This window comes from Osmerus mordax, chromosome 16 (genome assembly GCF_038355195.1).
Source record: "Osmerus mordax isolate fOsmMor3 chromosome 16, fOsmMor3.pri, whole genome shotgun sequence".
In the NCBI taxonomy this organism is placed as follows: domain Eukaryota; kingdom Metazoa; phylum Chordata; class Actinopteri; order Osmeriformes; family Osmeridae; genus Osmerus; species Osmerus mordax.
Genome location: NC_090065.1, coordinates 13,499,392 through 13,518,903, shown reverse-complemented (window position 1 = coordinate 13,518,903; position 19,512 = coordinate 13,499,392). Strand labels below are relative to the sequence as shown.

General features: G+C 49.6%; 1 protein-coding gene across 1 annotated transcript in view; it reads left to right on the top strand.

The window, feature by feature from the left end:
* Window positions 1–19,512, top strand: part of obscnb (obscurin, cytoskeletal calmodulin and titin-interacting RhoGEF b) — a 59,825-nt gene that overhangs the window by 34,990 nt on the left and 5,323 nt on the right. Inside the window, exons 50-80 of the mRNA XM_067253118.1 lie at window positions 246–515; window positions 1,233–1,499; window positions 2,018–2,296; window positions 2,707–2,964; window positions 3,200–3,466; window positions 3,844–4,116; window positions 5,285–5,551; window positions 6,286–6,561; window positions 6,826–7,098; window positions 7,238–7,528; window positions 8,398–8,667; window positions 9,012–10,286; window positions 11,183–11,464; window positions 12,062–12,143; window positions 12,253–12,374; window positions 12,905–13,102; window positions 13,275–13,313; window positions 13,397–13,495; window positions 13,635–13,853; window positions 13,944–13,977; window positions 14,084–14,136; window positions 14,241–14,339; window positions 16,319–16,461; window positions 16,602–16,802; window positions 16,922–16,998; window positions 17,324–17,494; window positions 17,608–17,767; window positions 18,105–18,221; window positions 18,361–18,525; window positions 18,613–18,771; window positions 19,199–19,376. Of these exons, the coding sequence (XP_067109219.1) occupies window positions 246–515; window positions 1,233–1,499; window positions 2,018–2,296; window positions 2,707–2,964; window positions 3,200–3,466; window positions 3,844–4,116; window positions 5,285–5,551; window positions 6,286–6,561; window positions 6,826–7,098; window positions 7,238–7,528; window positions 8,398–8,667; window positions 9,012–10,286; window positions 11,183–11,464; window positions 12,062–12,143; window positions 12,253–12,374; window positions 12,905–13,102; window positions 13,275–13,313; window positions 13,397–13,495; window positions 13,635–13,853; window positions 13,944–13,977; window positions 14,084–14,136; window positions 14,241–14,339; window positions 16,319–16,461; window positions 16,602–16,802; window positions 16,922–16,998; window positions 17,324–17,494; window positions 17,608–17,767; window positions 18,105–18,221; window positions 18,361–18,525; window positions 18,613–18,771; window positions 19,199–19,376 (6,864 nt within the window). The remainder of the gene's footprint in view (window positions 1–245; window positions 516–1,232; window positions 1,500–2,017; window positions 2,297–2,706; window positions 2,965–3,199; window positions 3,467–3,843; window positions 4,117–5,284; window positions 5,552–6,285; window positions 6,562–6,825; window positions 7,099–7,237; window positions 7,529–8,397; window positions 8,668–9,011; window positions 10,287–11,182; window positions 11,465–12,061; window positions 12,144–12,252; window positions 12,375–12,904; window positions 13,103–13,274; window positions 13,314–13,396; window positions 13,496–13,634; window positions 13,854–13,943; window positions 13,978–14,083; window positions 14,137–14,240; window positions 14,340–16,318; window positions 16,462–16,601; window positions 16,803–16,921; window positions 16,999–17,323; window positions 17,495–17,607; window positions 17,768–18,104; window positions 18,222–18,360; window positions 18,526–18,612; window positions 18,772–19,198; window positions 19,377–19,512) is intronic.

Here is a 19,512-nt window from a genome sequence, read left to right as displayed (position 1 = left end):
TTCTTTTGCAGATATTAACCCTTTATACCGTACCACGGATTACTGGTTTCTGTTTGTTTATTTTGACATCTATACTTGTTTTCTTTTGAACTTCCACCCATCTCACTGTTTTAGTCACAATCTTTTCTTGTTAGAAATATTACGGATCATGCATAACCCCAAGGAGCCATCAGTAAACTTAACTCAGTCTCGGGGTTGTTGGCTCTCATTAGTAACCAAGCCACAATGCCGACCCTTTCAAACAGAGGTGGAGGTGACCATCGTCAAGTTCCTGGAGAGCTGTGTGGTGCGCCAGGGCGACGACGTCCACTTCCAGTGCCTGGTGTCCCACACGGACACGCCCCGGGCCCAGTGGACGCTGCAGGACGTCCCCCTGCAGAACAATGAGATGAACGTGATCAGGGCCGAGGGCTGTGCGCACAGCCTCACCCTCAGGGGCGTCACCCAAGCCGACTCAGGCACCGTCACCTTCTCGGTGGGTAACCACACCTCCACAGCCAGCCTGACGGTCAAAGGTAAGAAGAAGATGCTACCAGTACCACGTCAACTGACCTTAAACTGACCTCAACCATCTCTGAATGACCCCCCTCTCACACTATTCTTGCACTCTCACTTTATTGTAGCCAATGTTATGGGCATTTATGGTCCTTCCAAACATACTTCTGCCCCTGGGAGTCTTTTATCTACCTTGTTGGCTGTTTCAGTCACCCCCAACCCGACGTTGGAAACTGTCGTCGCTAACTGCTTGTTTTTTCAAACACTGAGCCTGGCACTTTCCCTCTTTTCATGTCCCATGCACATTTAAACTGTCTGCATATCTCTGGGATAAATGAATTATACTTTTTCCCACTCCTGTGTTTGTTTCCAGCCCTCCGCTTCTCTCTCTCCAGTGTCATCCCTTACTGTCTACGGCATGATTCTTTGTTGCATTCATGTTTTCTTTTTGTTGAAGAAATCTTGTGCAAAAAATGTTTACTTTGTCAACCAGGTGTGACTTTTACGGTAGGTACACCAGTGCAATGTAAGAGCTGTCAATCTGAATATTAACTGGAACATTTTCTCTTTTGTGCTATGCTTTGTTGTTATGGAACTGTTACCATTGTGAGTATATACATTGGGTATCATTGGATGGTTGAATTGTTCCTGTCAAATACATTTGTATTTTAGAGTCGACATTCATTAACAAAAACAAACTCGTCCGTCCTAATCTGGGGATGCTGTTTCTGTGGCAGCGGCCCCCGTGGAGTTCAAGAAGGAGCTGACGTGCCAGGAGACAGTGGAGGGGGCTAGCACCACCCTGTCCTGCGAGACGACCAGCGCAGAGGGCTGCGTGACCTGGAGGAAGGGCTCCGTGCTGCTGACCCAGGGGGAGAAGTACTCCATGGAGCAGACAGGCTCCATCCATACCTTGGTGGTGCTCAAGCTGAAGGCGGAGGATGCTGGGGACTATACCTGCGATACGGGGGACAAGCAGAGCACTGCCACCCTGACTGTCAAAGGTAAAGGAGCCGACTGTCACTGGGATCTGTCTCACTTTGGCCTATTACAGCCTGCTATATTGTGTGTGTCAACTACACTGCCCTAGTCAGAACCCCCAATGTGTGTCTAATGGAATTTCTAAATTCGTTGCAGGAGCCTTCTAGTTGACCTGAAGTTAAATATGGATTGGATACACTATTAGTGCATGAATTATTTATGAATTGAAGAGTTTGAGTCTTCATAAATACATTTCTCTTGTAGTAATCATACCGGGCGTCTTCCATCTGTCAGTCGTCGTATAGTTTGGCGCTGTGTATTGGGCTAGTTTATTAGGTCTTGTTCACTTAATCGTTTTTCAACCAACCAGTCCGTGTCTCCCAAGCTAGAAGAAGTGTTATAGATATTTAGAGAAATAGACTGGATGTCACTTAATTCTCTTTCTGAATCCTCCTCACCACTTACACCTTGAGGTGCCTCAGCCTCAATCACCTTTCAGCCCTCTCACACGCCCCCTTCGCCCCCCCCCCCCCACCCCCAGAGAGCGTTTGGATCACCCGCAAGCTCCACGACATCACAGTGACCACCGGACAGGACGCCGTGTTTGAAGTGGAGCTGTCCCAAGTCGGGGTGTCTGGAGCAGAGTGGTGGCTGGGGGATAACCTGCTCCAGAATAACGACCTGAACGAGATGAGCTGCGAGGGCAGAGTCCACCGCCTGGCTCTGAAGATGGTCACCACAGACGAGTGTGGGGATGTGGCCTTCGTGCTGGGGGAGGAGAAGAGCGTGGCCTGCCTTCTGGTCGAGGAGAAGCCTAAAGGTAAAGGAGACGAGCCCCTCCTCTAAAGATCCTCAGGCTCCTTCGCCTCTTCATATCTTTCATGCAACTGCTTGCCTTGGCCAGTGGAAAACACTCTCTCACCTGCTCTGCACCATCCTCTTCCCATCCTTCCCATCCTAACCTCTCTTCAGTTAATCATCCATTTGGCCGTGATTTTATTTCGGGGGTAAATATGCTGTGAAATGATACAGACAAGAGTCTTGTCACAGATAAAAAATCACTGTGAACTGAAGGACAGTGCTATCTATCCCCTTTATCCATTTAAGCATGTTACTGTATCAAGAGTGCAGAAGGCATTGTAGGCCAGGGAAATACAAGAACTAGAACCTGAGTCCGTATTCGGGAGAAGCATCGCGTAAACTTTGCTACGGGTTTCTCCGTATCTCCAGTTCTAATCCTAGAAAAGCCCCACAATACCACGGCCCTGGAGGGTGAGACTGTCACCCTCTCCTGCACCATCTCTGAACCTGAGGCCACCGTCACCTGGGTCAGGAACGGCGATACGGTCAAAGCGGGGCCCAAGTATGACCTGAGGAGGAACGGGGCTCTCCAGCAGCTCCGCATCCACAACCTGGAGCCCGGGGACTCTGGGACCTACTCCTGCGACACCGGAGACGCCCAGTGCTCCATCACCCTCACCGTGGAAGGTAAAGAACCACGTCAGACCCTAGAAAGAACAGACCCTGTCCCTAAACTGAAGACTGTGGATCAAGATACCCCCAAAATGAAAGTCCTGCCTCACTCTCTCTTGCCCTCAACCACGCACCCAGTCTCTCGTCAACACCCGGCCCGAGAAACCTTCCCCCCCACCGAGGCTGCTTGTCAACGCTCCTTCCCCTCAGACACTGATGCGGTCTCTCTGCTGTGTTCAACTCCTACCAGGTGCTCCGGTGTTCTTCCAGAAGGAGCTGAAGAACGAGGAGGCCATCGAGGGAGATGATATCACCCTCAGCTGCGAGATGTCCAAGCCTGGCGCTCATGTTGAGTGGAGGAAAGGAGGGGTGGTGCTCCAGGAGGGTAAGAAGTACCAGATGAAGCAGGAGGGGTGCGTTCAGGAGCTGTGCATCCGCAACGTGGAGCCCGAGGACAACGGCTACTACACTTGCGATGCAGGAGACCAGCTGACCACATGCTCAGTGGCTGTAGAAGGTATCAAATCCAGACACACGCATCATCACTCGTATTACATAACCACCTGGTATTACACAAGGTCAAAAGATGTAATAATCCTTAAAATATCTGGAATCTTTTTTATTTATTTTTTCTAAATGTTTTACCCATACAGAAGTATTTGCCTTCATAGGGAAATTGGTAATGAAATTCATATTAACGTAAATGGCAAATTCTTTCTAAATATAGCTCATTTACATTTTCAGCTGTTGTTACCCTGTACATCGAATGTACTTCAAATTTCATCAACCAAAGCATTTTTTTAGTTCCTCAGAGGCGGTTTTGACCTTGAAACGAGTTATGAACTGTATATGAACTACGTGAGCACCTTAGTGTGTGTGTGTGTGTCTCTACAGCCAAAGAGGTCCTCATAGTGTGTGGTCTAAAGACCATCGACGTCTTTATGGGCGAGTGGGCCACCTTCTCCTGCCAGCTGTCTGGCAGGGCAGCAGGGGAGGTGCAGTGGTGGCTGGACGGCACCCTTCTGGAGCACAACCCCTTCAGCGAGATAGGGCTGTCCCTGGGCCACGTCCACACCCTCACCCTAAAGATGCTGGAGCCCGACGACTCGGGCACGGTCACGTTCAAGGCTGGCAGCCTGGTGTCCACCGCCAAGCTCTTAGTCAAAGGTATCAGGGAGGAGGAGAGGTGCAAAGGCCCTGAGCTCCCTCTAATCAGCATTCAGTCGGTTGAAAACGCGTGACATGGCTCATGAGTTGTGCCCCATCCTTGCATGAGCAGACATGCTGGTCATTTCACTAATTGGTGACGGTCAAATGTGTCGTGCTGTAGGCTTTGAAAAGCGCAAAACATACATGTGGGTGCAGCACTGCAGGAAAGTGCCAGGAGCTTCTTTTTTTTTATTAAACCTTGAACAATGAAGTAATAGTCTATTTACAGTCACTACAGAAACTGTTATCTTTAAGACAATTCCAAACCATAGCCTAATGAGTACAGCACAGTTTTAAAAACAAATACAAATACATTTACATACATGGATTCTTCTTTCTTTAAATATACACCTCACCCATTCTTAGATCATTAAGTTCACATGCAAACGTCAGCAAGATGGTAATGAGTAGTAATTCCACGGCAGTATGTGTGATGTGTGGATACCAATATGGTTGCTTATGGTTTTGTGGGCTTTTTCAGCTGTTTTTGTACTATTGGCTATACAGTTACTTGATGTGTGGTTACACACTAGCCCTGTGGACTGTAGAGCTACAGTACTGCTGTACTGTAGCTCTACAAGCAGTGCCTCAGAAAGAATGTGGAATCAGGGAAGTGCTGCTCCACCCATCCACCTTGGCTGCCCCGTCTCCCATACCTAACCACCACTGTCACCCTCACCTCCGCCTCATCGCTGTCTGCCCAGCCACACCCCTTGCCACGCCCCCTGGCCTGCAAGCACTTAAACTGTCTAACCTTTTCTATACACCCACTCTCAGTCTGGCTTCTCTCTCCGCCCCTCACCCCCTTCTGTCTCATTGGCTGTAAGCAGACATTTGTTCTGAGACAGTTGGGCTTTTTGACCAATATTTGATTAAATAGTGATGCCGAGTGCCTCTATCACACTCTGCAAATTGGACCCCCCCTCACTTTCTAGTCTCACTGGGAACTCCAAAAACAAAGAAAAAAACCACACACTGTAATCCAAAGTGTGCTGGGGTTGACAAAGCCCAGGTGTCATTCGGCATGAGCAGTGCATGTCCTCAAGACCCCACACCCTAATACCCCCTCCCATCCAATCCGGCCCTGACCCCTGACCCCTGACCCCCCCCCCCCTCCCACTGTCAGACCCCACAGTAGAGGTGGTGAGCGAGATGGAGGACCTGCTAGTGCTGGAGGAGCAGCCAGCTGAGTTCATCTGCCAGTACTCCCGGCCCGTCAAGGCCCAGTGGAGGAAGGATGGTCGGCCGCTGCAGCCGGACGGCCAGAGGGTGGTGGTGGAGCAGGACTGGAATGTGGCCCGCTTGTTCATTAGCCGCGTGTCGGCCGAGGACAGGGGCACCTACTCCTGTGAGGCAGAGGGGACCTGCGTGGTCGCCTCGCTGGAGGTAGAAGGTGAGCTCCTCTCCACGTGGAAAGAGCCCCTACCTTTGAGTGAATCCCAGTCTCTCTGTGTGATACTGTTCTTGCGTGAGACTGTGCTGTTGTCACTTAACCCTTATCTTGCAATTACTCTTGTTAGACGATGTTGGATATATAAAGGGTTACATCTGGCACCGGTCAAAGGGCAAACTTTATCCTAGCCGGACAATGTAAAGCCGAGACAGACTTTGACAATCTCAGATGGCTGAGCGGTTAGGGAGTCGGGCTATTAATCAGAAGGTTGCCGGTTCGATTGCCGGCTGTGCAAATGACGTTGTGTCCTCTGGCAAGGCACTTCACCCTACTTGCCTCGGGGAGAATGTCCCAGTACTTACTGTAAGTCGCTCTGGATAAGAGCGACTGCTAAATGACTAAATGTAATGTATGAGAAGCCCTCTTAAGACGTGCTGAAAATGTGCGTACAATATGTGTGTGAGCAGTGGTGACCGATTGTCAACAGGTTGCTGCTAAAAGTAGCTGCTAGTAAAAAGAAAACGACCAGAAAAACCCTTCAGTATCTGTAAATACTATGCAAGAGCTCATCTTGTACAGGTCACGTGACCTTTAAACCAACATGGAACCTTAAATCACCCCTCAATGAGGCTGGGAGGAAAGGCTACGTTTGGCTATCAAATGGCCCCATGTAACTCTGTCATAATGGATGTTATTCTGCAGTAAACCCCTCCTCCCATCCCCTCTCCTCCCAGCCAAACCCATCGACATTGTGCAGGGCCTGGAGAACCTGGACACCATAGACGGGGGCGAGGCGCTCTTCGAGTGCGCTCTCTCTCGTCCCGAGACCAAAGACTGCCGTTGGCTGCTGAACGGCAAGCCAGTGAAGGAGTCCCCTAACGCGGAGATAGTGGCGTTCGAGAGCGGCCGGCGCCACCTGCTGCTGCTAAAAGAGCTGCGTGTCGGGGACAGCTGTACGGTGGCCTTCCAGGCCGGCTCAGCAAGCACATCTGCCCAGCTCTCAGTCAAAGGTGGGTTCAACATGGTCGGCACAGGGCCGTGCAAAAGTGGCACACAAGTTCTTTGACAGGAATGTTATCCTAAATATTTATTTTAAAATGACTTATTTATGACTCGAATTTTGTTTAGTCTTTTAATTTCTTTCAATTGTGCCTTTTGCACAATTCTGTACATGCCATTGGTTAGCGGTTAATTGGGAGGAGGTTGGTGATTGACATGAATCATCAGCAGTTCTTATGACGTGATGTTCAATGAGACGGGGTGTGGGTGGTCAGGCTGGCAGCTGGATGTCGTGAAGGGTCTGGAGGACACGGTGGCGGTGGTGGGCCAGACCGTGGAGTTCTGCTGTCAGCTGACGGAGCCCGTACCCGAGGCCGAGGTAAATTGGTACGCCAACGGCGCCGAGCTGAAGGCAGGCGACACCTGGGCCATGCGGGCTGACGGCTGCTCCTATCACTTGGTGCTGAGACAGGCGCCAGCCTTGCCCATCCAGGAGATCACCTTCGCAGCCCGCGACGCCATCTCTATCGCCAAGCTGTCTGTCATTGGTAGGTTGTTTGTGCGTTTTGGTTTCCCGAAAATACTCACGATATCAGCCCATACAGTCACCTCAGAGTTGTTTGGGACTTATTAGCTAGAAGTTCAGACCTGCCGTCCAGTGTGTAACCCCACCTTTCTCACCACCAGCTGTGCCAGACCCTCCGGAGGACCCTGAGCTGGTCAGCAAGAGTAAACAGTCAGTGACCCTGTCCTGGTTCACCCCCCTCCATGACGGCGGTAGCCCCATCCTGGGCTACAGGGTGGAAATGAGACTGGCCGACAGCGCCCTCTGGCTGCCCTGCCACACAGAGCCTGTGTGCAACACCGAGTTTGTCGTGGACAACCTCATTCCTGGCGGTGGCTACCGGTTCCGAGTGGCAGCCATCAACAAAGCCGGAACGGGAGAGCCCGTTCAGCTTCCTCAGACCGTCCAGCTTGGTGAGTGTCTGTGTTCAAAACTGTCTTTGGAACTGTTGGCCTGACATGCACACTACCTGCGTAGCATGTGTAACCCTCCCATCATAGGCTTGTGATGTACAATACGCTCTATACAATACAATATTAAATCCAATCATTTTGGGAAAATAGTGAGGGACATTTCAATGTAATAAACTTTCTGGGGTAACCTGTAACTCTCTCTTTCCTTAATAAAGCATGAAAAGCTAGAGAAATACCTTGGTGTTTGTGGTGACGGAATTATGTGGTTTTACAAAGATAAACATGGCTTCAATTAGTCATACCGCATGTAGTGATTAAATCAGGACAAACACAGGATCTCAGTTCGGCCATATATTGATTAAACATGGAAATTCCAAATATTTGCTCACAGAAAACCCAATATGGGGAAATAATAAACTACCCTGGGGTATTTAGTCTTTAGTTTGAGAGTATTTTAGCAAGCTTGCTTTAAGTTTGATGGCGCGCTTAACATTGGAGCCAATGACTGTAAATCATGTTTACATCAAGTTATGCATCATATCAATTTCCAAAAACCCACATATTTTGAAATAAAGAAAAATACAAAAAACAAGTGATTTGAATAAAAATGACTCATGTAAATCAGGCTTTTACACATGGCTAGCTCAATATCCTAGCAATAAGTTGCAAGCAGTTGAAGGACTAGCGGGAAGCACAAACCTGCCAAGAACACCATTTAATGAAATAAAGATGTTCCTGTGTTGATGCCTAGTCTTTCGTGTGGAAAATCGGGGTTACACCTGCAAGGACCAACCACCGTCTGCCTTTCCTTATTCAGCACAGCAGTATATGCTACATTTGAGTATCCAGAGTGTCTGTGTGTTCCACAGAGGCTCCAGTGACAGTGGACAAGCCCCTGTCCACCTCGGACCTGCAGGTGGGCCAGATGGCTCGTGTGGAGTGCCAGCTCTCTGCTGAGGGGGTTTCAGTCACGTGGCTGAAAGACAGCAAGGAGCTGGAGATGGGGGTCAAGTACCAGGCCACCACTGAGGGCAGGAGCCAGGTGCTGCTCATCAAGGGCTTTGAGGCCAGCGACCAGGGGGTGTACACTTGCGTGACCCCAGGAGACGCCGAGAGCTCCATCAACCTCAACCTGAAAGGTAGATTCCAACGTGAGACCCCTCGTCTCTCTCTTATCGTTCGTTCCGTGCCTCATTCCTATCCCCATTCCCAGCGCAAAAGCGCTACTGTGCGCTATTTCCCCCCAAAACAAGGCATGTAACAGTGGCGGTAGATCCAACACTCAAATCAAGACTTAGAACACCTCTCCTGTACAAAACCCTAAAAAGTAGTGCAGCCACAACTGTGGTATCAGGGAGAGATCTATAGCTCCACGTTATGACTGCAGCGTCAAGTTCACCTATCCTACTCATTGATATATTAGCATGTGCCCCCCCCCTCCCCCCCCCCCCCACCCACCCCTGGTCTTATTTGTGTTTCTTAGAGTCTGATAAGGCAGAGCTTGAGGAGGGCATCCAGCCTAGCTTGCCCCCTGAGGCCGCCTCCGAGGGGGACGTCCACGCCCTGTGGGAGGCCCTGGCTAAGAAACGGCGCATGAGCCGCGAGCCCACCCTGGACTCCATCTCAGAGCTACCAGAGGAGGACAAGGAGCCCAAGGAGCCACCCAAGGAGGAGACAGCAGGTGAGAATCAAGAGGCGAAGGCCCTAGAGAACGTGGAGATTAAAGTTCCAGAGGGAGAGCGGGCCGCGGAGCCCAGCCTATACATTAGCTCTGAAGACGAGGCCACGCTGGTCTCCTACCTGAAGAAGAGCTGCAAGGCTACTCTCTCCTCAGGTCAGTCCATCGCCACTGACAAGTTCTACGCCCAGATGTTCCAGGTGTCGGAGCAGACCACCACAGTGGTCCAGAAGACTTCTTCACAGGAGGCAGAGGTCTCGGACCTCACTAAGAAGGACGAGCCGGATCTTCTAGATGCTGCTGTCAAGATCCAGGCAGCCTTCAAGGGCTACAAAGCCCGTAAGGACATGCGTCCTGTCTTCAAGGACGTCTTCAAGGACCAGACCAAGGAGCCAAATGGGACCATCCACCTGGAGTGTGTTGCCGAGGGCAAGCCCGATAAGGTGCGCTGGCTGAAGGACGGAGAGTCTCTGGCCGACGGCAAACACCACCACATCGACATCTACAATGACGGCACCTCCTCCCTGGTCATCACTGCCGTCACCACCAAGGACACCGGTGTGTACACTTGCGAGGTCACCAACAAGTTTGGTGTGACCAGCCACAGCGCCAAGGTGACGGTGGGCTCAGCGAGGGAGTCGTCCGGCCGCCGCCCGCTCACTGTGGGTTACAGCGCCGACAGCGAGCCCGAGAGCTCTTCGGGCAGTGAGATGGACGAGTCCTTGAGGCAGGCCGGAAAACGCCTCCGCCGCCTCCTACGGACGCGCCTCCCACCCAACCTGGAGGAGGAGCCCTTCATCAGCGCCGACGAGGGAGACCTGTGTCCCCCGGACCCTCAGTCATACCGCGAGGACGAGCGTTACATCTACATCCGCTTTGACGCGCGGGCTGAGGCGGAGGTGGCCTCCCAGAGGTTCCAGGAGATGTTCACCGCCCAGGGCGTCCCCGTGGAGACCACCATCATGGACGGGCAGGGGCTGAAGGTGGAGCTACGCATCATGAAGATGGGGTACACCCAGGACGGCTCCCAGACCCCCACACAGGAGAAACCGATGCCCTCTTTCATGACGGGAGCCCCTGGTAGGAAACGCATCACTTCGTATTCTGTATAAACTACTGTGAAGAGTAAACATGTACTGTGCTTCATATTGAATTGCCACTTTGTTATTTAGTCTCCCATTAGTGAGTAAAAAACCTAAATAGCCCAATGCCTCGGCAAGGCTGGTGTGGTGTTGACTTAATGTCGGTATGATTTGATTTGGATTTGCTACTTTTTCAAACATGAATGGGAGTTTTTGCTTTAACTACTGTTAACCCTAAGCAGGTCTGTAGCCAACTTGCTGAATAAATGTGTGATGCCCATTGTGTCATCAATCCTTTCATCCCATGTTCCATGGCGCGATGTGTGTCCAGTGTGTGTGTGTGTGTTAGCGGTTACAATAGGTTGTCGATATTGGTCAGTGGTTTGATTTTTGTCTAGTTGTTGACTTTACTCACCTTTGTTCGGTACTGACGTGTTTTTGGAGTCTTGCGTTTTGTCTAAACCTTGGTTTATGTGTGTACGACGTGATAATCTCTCTGTGGGCGTGTGGCGTTTCACACATTTCTTTCCAACATTTCTTTCGACAATTTCCATGCATCCACTTCCATGCATCTACTGCCCATGTTACATTGCATGCTCTCATAATCTGTCATTCTCATTCTGTGTGCTTTTACAGCACATTTCAAACACCAGGGCTGCTCATTATACTGAGTGTTTATGAAGGTCCACTCTCATGGACCTATGTAAACCATCCTGGTATCCAATTAACTCTAATACTGTTTAAGAAATAAGTTCCAGATTCCTCCAAAAAAGACTTTTCACCGTTTCACCAGACCAGAGCCACACATTATGGGTTCACCAACCACTGTTTACCAACCACAGTTTCCCCAGTTTCATGCCATGTCTAACCAGAAGTGCCCCCCTTGTTCCCCAGCCGCCCCTGTCTTCCTGACCGAGCTGCACAGCCAGGACGTGCCTGACGGCTACCCGGTCAGCTTCGACTGCGTGGTGATCGGCAAGCCGCCGCCCAGCGTGCGCTGGTACAAGGACGGCAAGCTTCTGGAGGAGAACGACCACTACATGATCAACGAGGACCAGGAGGGCTGCCACCAGCTCATCATCACCACAGCGCTGCCCTCCGACATGGGCGCATACCGCTGCACGGCCGAGAACAGCAGTGGCGTCGCCGCCACCGCGGCGGAGCTCAGGGTCGACGGTGAGGGGCACCGAACACGCGTGCACAAACACACGGTCACACAGTGATACAGTACCGTGCAAAAGTCTTAGGCACAAAAATGACATTTGAAAAAGTAAAACTAAAATGCTTTAGGAAATATCAAAGTTATAAGACTAAAATGTTTGATCGACATTGCACTTTTATACTGCCGCACAAATGCAGAAGCCCCCAAAAATATTAGATATATATACACACATACTTGATATTCAAGACAACATTCATTTAAAAAATGGTGTGTCGTAAGACTTTTGCACAGTACTGTATATCTGTCTTGCCCACAGTGTTGTGCGAGGACACACACTCTCTCTCTCTCACACACACACACACACACAGAGAGAAGTGCGAATTATACAATGGCAATCGGGGGGGTCAACTTCTTCTCCAGGGCGTAAAGTAATATTTACGATTACAGGTAAGAACGATATATAAATGTATCGACCCCCCCCCCCCCCCGACCTGTTGTGTTTTTTGGGGGGGTCCAAGCCTTAATTAGGGGGGTCAAACCCCCCTGTGATTCGCACAATGCACACACACACACACACTCCACACACTTATACATGTGTCTCTCTCCCACAGTCTCCTGCAGCTCAGATTATGACACTGCTGCCGATGCCACTGAGACCTCTTCCTACATCAGTGCCAAAGGTTACCAGTCTAGGTGAGAGACACTCAACACTGTCCAAATACAGCTGACACACACCTGTAGGAGCCAGAGATGTTTCCTACTTATCAGCTGATCCCTTACAACTGACTTCCTCTCCTCCTAGGGAAACGGAGTCCTTCGAGTCTGTGTCTGAGGATGACCAGCTCCCTCAAGTGGTGGACGAGCTTCACGACGTCCACATCAGTCCAGGCTCACCCGTCGCTAAGATGCAGCTCAGAGTCAAAGGTGAACTGAACTCCCATATCTATGTATCTCCACCACACACAGGAGGTCTAGCAGTTGACAGCTATGTCTATCATTTATCACAGGCATTGAGGACAGACCAAGAGAAAAAACCTAATCCTCTCACAAATATCCCTGTGGATGAAAGCGTCTGCTAAATATAATATATAGGACAGGACATATACCGTATTTCTTCGATGAAACGCTGCAGCGTTTATTCCACAATGTTCATTTTTGGTGCGGCGTTTATTCAAGGGCGGCATTTATTTGAGGGCGGCGTTTAATCAAAGAAATACGGTATACAGTACTTTTTGCACAAATAAAACATTTAAAAAAGTTGCAAAAATGAAAGAAAAAATGAGAATAATAAAATGAAAAGACTAAAGAAGTATTTTAGCACCATTGCACTTTTATACAGCCGCACAAATACAGAAGACCAAAAGAATATTTAAGACATTAAATATAGACACGTTTGTGAGGGGATATAAGAAAAAGTGAACATCAGGATTAACCCCTTGATGTGTCCCCCCCAGGCTTCCCCAGGCCCAGGATGTACTGGTTCAAGGACAGCTGCCCGCTGAGGCCCTCTGACCGGCTGCTGCTGAAGACCAAGGGGGACATCCACAGCCTGGAGGTCCTGAAGGTGAACAGGGAGGACACCGGGGAGTACTCCGTCTACATCAGCAACGCTGCCGGCTCCGCCTACTCCTCGGCCAGGCTGCTGGTTCTAGGTGGGTCCACTAACAGGGAGATGGACATGCTAGGGAAGTGAATGTGGGTTCTGGTCAGGTCAGAGTATTCGTTGTAGTTTGGGGGCCACAATTGAGTGTTTTCTCAACGTCGTACTGTAAACAAGTCAAAACATTGAGGAAGCAGGAATTAACTGTCTCTCTCTCTCAATAGGCCCAGGAGAGATTGTGCCAGAAGATCCTAAGATTAAAGGTATGGTTGATATTGTTTAGAGAGTGTGTAGCAGATTAGAGACGGGTCGGTGTGTCGTCATGTTGTAATTGTTGGGTGTGCAGACTCCAAAGAGCCTCTGGTGCCTCCCCGCTTCCTGGAGAGGTTCAGCAACAGGAAGGTGAAGCAGGGAGCCAGCATCACCTTGTCTGTCAGAGTGGAAGGTACTCCTCGCACGTCGCCCTTTACCCCTGCTCTGTTCTCTGTTGACTCAAACTACTATCGTTCGGAAGTTCGTCATTCTCTCTCTGTCTCCATCTCCAATCTGTATCTCCTCTCCTCTATCCTCCTCCCCTCCTCCAGGTTCCCCTGCTCCCCTGGTGAGCTGGTTGAAGGAGGAGTCGGTCGAGGACGTGCTGTGGATCAAGCCTGACACCAAGGGCTTCAAGGTGGCCAGCTCTGGGTGCCAGCACAGCCTCATCCTCATGGATGTGGGCCCAGAGTACAGCGGCGCCTACACCTGCATCGCCACCAACAGGGCCGGCCAATCCATCGTCACCGCTCATCTGGAGGTGGAGGAAGGTGAGTCACTGGGACACACTTAACCAATCAGTACTGAACAGCATCCTTGTGATTGGACAGTGTTTTTGACGGTGGTGTGTTTTGACACAGGGCCACGACCAAAGGAAGAGACCAAAGTTCCAGAGTAAGTTTTGGGACTCACTGTCCACGTGAAACGATGTTCTACTCCTGAAGCATGTTTTACCTGTGAGAAGTAGGTTTTGACTGAGATGGTATGTTCTCTTCCTCAGAGTTTTGGGCATCACCATCAGTCCTCCAGAGGAAGAAGCAGCCAGGGGGAAAGGTAAGAGGAGGAGCTCGTAACACTGGCGTGTTTCAGCTGTATCCAGCGAGGAGGGAGACGGTGTGAGTAGGCCTTGAGTGTTGTCCTGTGCCTCTCGTCAGCAGAGAGTAAGATGCCCTTCCTGGGTGACGTGGGGACCGAGGAGTTCCTGATGAAGCTCACCTCTCAGATCACGGAGATGGTGTCCGCCAAGATCAGTCAAGGTGAGGGGGAGCGTGTCACTGGCTGTTCCATCAGTCCTACCGACATTTGATCGTATCCCGTTGATAGTAATGTTGCGCATACTGTAAGGTAAATATGTAGATTCACCAAGAAATAGCCCACATATTTGTTTTTGAGGGCGGAGATGATGGAATAAATCCAGATTGTTTGGCAGTGATTTAAAGTGTGATTTGACTTAGGCTAGCCATTTTCATCTATCTATCAAAATGAAATTGTAGTGTTTTAATGGTAAGTCATCTATCATTACCAGTGATGAATTATGTTATTGGATATATCAAATTCAAATTGTATTCCTACATAAAATTGTAATGCTATCACAAACCCTATAAACTAACGGTTCATCACAGTCCATGTCATGCTATGACTTAAGAACCACCTCAGTCATCACAAATACAGTAAGCTAATGACCTAGCTAACAAGACCTCTATAATTTGAAACTTCTCTACTGCTGCAGCCTAAACTCATGAAGGCTTTAGAAACTGCTCAAAGAAAATGCCTTGCGGTTTTCCTCTGGTTGCTCAAGTGTGTGACAATCATAGATCAGGGTTGAAGTCAATTCTGTAAGTGAACTGAAATGTCCAATTCAAGAATTTAGATGATCGTTATTGCCCTGTAGGATTCTTCAGCTGGACTTTCAGTTTACTTGAAGTGTAATTGCTGAAATTACTGAAATGTAATTGATTCCAACCGTAGAAAAGATTTGGCGTTGTCACTAATGCTTGTTTCCAAGCCTGTGTGTGTTTTGACCCATGTGTGGATTTCCTACAACTTCTCCATTCGGTGGACAGATGTTCCAATCCTCCATTTCATCCTTCACCCATCCATCCATCCACACTCACTTGCTCATCCGATCAATAATTTGTTATTCAGACAGCTTACAGAACCATCAAGTGCTCCAGTGGATGAAATCATGGCCCAAACCACCCAGTATGTATCCTAAGTACATCAACAAACCTCAATAGCCTCACCAAAAGCCAAAACATTCTTTCCACAAGGAGCCGGTTTTGATTTGCTGCCGGTTTCTAAGCTTTTGTTACCTGTGAAGTGACTGTACTCCTCTGCATCCTTCCCTGTCTCTCTTAGTTGGATTGACGTTTAGAGAGAGGAGTTTGTTAGCTTGGAAGACAGAGCATAGATGACCACAATCATCTGTACATGTTGCACGAAAAAGCCTGAGGTGTTCACTTGTGGAAATAATGTAGGCCTGATGGTATTCTCCTTCTCTGCCACAGACAGCTGTTATTTATAGTATGCCACATTATGAATACATTCACCTTAGCTTGAAACGAGTCAGAATTCCTTTAAAGGGTGGTGGACAAAACTTCCAGACCGCTATATCATTGTACCATATCAGTATATACGACAATGACCTGTATATACTATGAGGTCAGACATTTATTTCGTAATTTTTTTTTTACTACCATTCATATTTAGTTATGTTGTGTTATACTTTTGTGAACAAGCAGTGCAAATTCATTTAGTGGCTTTGAATTTCAACTCAGCAGCCTGCAGCTGGAATACATGTGTCTGCACGGACATGTATGAGTAGAAAGGAGACCGCACACATGTACTTACTGAATATGAACCTTATTCCCAGTGCATGTCTCTAGAGTACTAACTAGACCACAGTTGTTCAAAACCCTCTTAATCTTGACTTTTGCAGGGACAATACCATTGGTTGTACTAATGTTGAGTTCTCCGTTATCTAACCCTTTGAGTCATCCTGATCAATCAGTGACTTAATTAAAAACAGGTAAAGAGGTAGATGGTAAACGTAAACAAATATTTATATATTGGGTGGAGAACGTGACTCTGTCAAGAGAGGCCAGAGCTACACACGGTGATGTGGGATTACGTTTAATCCAGCGATCCGTTACCCCCTTTTGGATGTCAATGGAGGTCATGTGTACTTGCGTGTTGTCGGATCCGGTTCTGATCCCCCCCCCCCCCCCCCCCCCAGCAGCCTCCCTCCGAGTCCCAGGGGCGGACAGCGACGACGAGACCAAGACCCCTTCGGCCGCGTCCCACCATGGCCGCTCGCGCCCCGCCTCGCTCATCGTGGACTCCTCCTCCGAGTCAGACGAGGGAGACGCGAGGGGAGAGGTGAGGCAGGGCGATGGAGCAACACCACTGTTCCCCACAGTATCTCACCGCTGGCCGAGAAGGCAGACATTTTGTCTAAAGTCACACACAGGTCTTCATCAATTTCACTGATAGTGTTTGTGGTCCGACCGTGTCTGCAGATGTTTGACATTTACGTCGCCACGGCCGACTACAACCCCACCATCGCCAACAAAGAGACCATCGCTCTGAAGGAAGGCCAATACGTTGAGGTTCTGGACTTGGCACACCCACTCAAATGGCTGGTACGGACCAAACCCACCAAAACCACCCCGTCACGCCAGGGATGGGTGTCTCCTGCCTATCTGGACAAGAAACTGAAGGTAGCGCGTCCTTCAACACTGAGCTGCATGGAAAACCTCACCAGCGCACGTTCAACACCTCGCTCCTCACTGTGAAGTGGTTTCTGTTGACTGTTGTGCTTGTGACCTTTGCGGGGCAGCCGTCTGCTGAGGCTGGTGACCTGCCGGAGACGGGGTCAGAGGAGGTGTCCGAGGGCGAGTACAGGAAGAGACTAAGGTACGGCCCCAAGCCAGGAGATATTACACTGAAACCTTTTCTACATTTATTAAATGAGAGTTTGACACATTTTCATAATATTTATCGTTTACTACACAATTGTGAGTGTACTTAAAAGTAAGTGTACTTAAAATTGACTGATTTGGGATATTCACATACACCTGAAATATATCTAAGTATGTTAGTATTTGAACTTAGTAAGTATACATTAAGTATACCTTTTTTGATTAGGGTCTAACTCTTTTGACAAGCCAGAAACCAAACAAATAGAGCCAATCACATAACAATGACCCAGTAGGTATAACAGTTCCTTATCATTGCTCAGCCAACTGATCCAGGAGCTAATCAGCAGTGAGGGAGAGTTCATCAAGGAGATGGACTTCTTCACCTCCCACCACCTGAAGCAGGCGGACAGTCCTGATGCTCCCTCAGACATCGCCAGCCAGAAGGAGGCCATATTCAGGAATGTGGAGGAGATCAAGGCTTTCCATAGCGGGTGAGCACAGTCATTTATCACCCTGTTCCATGACTTCATAGTGGCCTACCAGTCGGGGGAATTTCGACCGCACTGCTTTGACCCCGTGACCCCTGTCTCTGTGTGCCCTGTAGGTCCATGCTTCCGAAGCTGAACGAGTGCGACACAGACGATGACGTGGCCATGCGCTTCCTGAGAAACACTGAGGGCTTTGAGAAGTACCTCCAGTACCTGGTGGGCCAGACCCAGGCTGAGTCTGCCGTCAGCGACAAGGCCGTCCACCGCTTCTTCAAGGTGAATGTGGACCTTTTTAAACGTACCTGACGTATCAGGGTTGAGCCTTCAGATGATGCTACTGGTGTTGCATTGTTCTGTGACTCATGAAGGCAGGTGTCATTCTTATTCAGGCTCGATGCTTGGTTTGGAATGTTTATTCTCAGTCTCTCTCTCTCTCTCTCTCTGTCTTTCGCACAAATTCTCTCTTTATGTCCATCTCTCCCTCGGTCTGTCTCTCTCTTACACTTTTTTTCTCGCCCCCTCTCTCTCCCTCTGTCTTTTTGTCTTTCTCACTCTCTCTCTCCTGCTCTCTCTTCCTCTCTCCATGTCCTTCTCTCTGTGTCGCTCTCTGTAGGAGTACACAGAAACAGTGCAGGCTGAGGCCGATCCTGAAGGACCTCCAGTCCTGAGCATCAACTCCTACCTGCAGAGACCCTTAGAGAGGATCCAGCAGTACAAGGCCCTGCTCAAGGTTAACCTTTACAACACCCACACTGGAGGTCTCGTTCAAAACACGAACAAATTCCTCCTATAACCAGCATGCGAGAACACTAAGCCCCGGTGACCACATGTGGGGAAACTTAAAATGGCTTCCGTTGTGTCGTCGTCAGGAGCTCATCCGGAACAAAGCCCGGAACGGTCAGAACTGCTGCCTGCTGGAGGAGGCCTACGCCATGGTGTCATCCCTGCCCCAGCGTTCTGAGAACACCCACCACGTCTCCCTGATCGGTAACTACCCAGCCACCTTGGATGTCCTGGGAGAGCCCATCAGACAGGTACTCTTCGTCCTCCTCCTCCTCCCAGGTCCTGCTGTTCCACACCAGCGGTCCGGCCTTGATTGTGTGTGCTGTGTGTTGACCTAGGGGCCATTCACGGTGTGGGAAGGGGCCCCTGGTATCAGGACCTCATCCAGGGGCCACCATCGCCACGTGTTCCTCTTCAAGAATTACGTCCTCATCTGCAAGCCCAAGAGAGACACCAACACGGACACTCAAACATATGTCTTCAAGAACATGATGAAGGTACACTTATTTTGCAGCCGTTACTTTCAAGGTGTAGGAGTTTTTATATTGGCTAGATAACCAAAACTATGCCCCTCGATCTAATGGAAGAGGGGTACATTGGTCAGTTTATTAATATTAACCAGTGAGCTCATCTAGACTATAGCACGGCCACAGATCCTCCATAGCCTCACTGGTCCACTGTTTTGATGTCCTCACAGCAGATTTACAGAGCTTTAGTTTCTGCCTAGTTTATGCAGGAATCAGGTGGACCATGGCATGGTCAGAGTGTCCCAGTGCTGCTCGAGGGACCGCATGGTTGGCTTTACTGACCGTAGTGTAGCAGTGGTCCAAAGGCATCGAACAGCCATTGGAACACAACCTGACGAACCATGGTTCCTCTGTGTGGACCCTTGAACTTGGCCTGACTTCACGTCCTGACCCTCAGCTGAACAACATTGATGTGAACGAGACCGTGGAGGGGGATGACCGGGCCTTTGAGATCTGGCATGAGCGCGAGGACTCTGTGAGGAAGTACACCCTGCAGGCGCGCACCGTGGTCATCAAGAACTCCTGGCTCCGAGAGTTCCGAGACCTGCAGCAGCGCTACAGCATTCCCGCCTGGAGTGAGCCCCACACCACACACACACTGATATGCACACTGTTCCCCTGCCACCACACATACACACACAAACCTACACATAGACATACACCCCTTACCCCAACACACACACTCTTTTGTATTTGACCATGCACACAAAC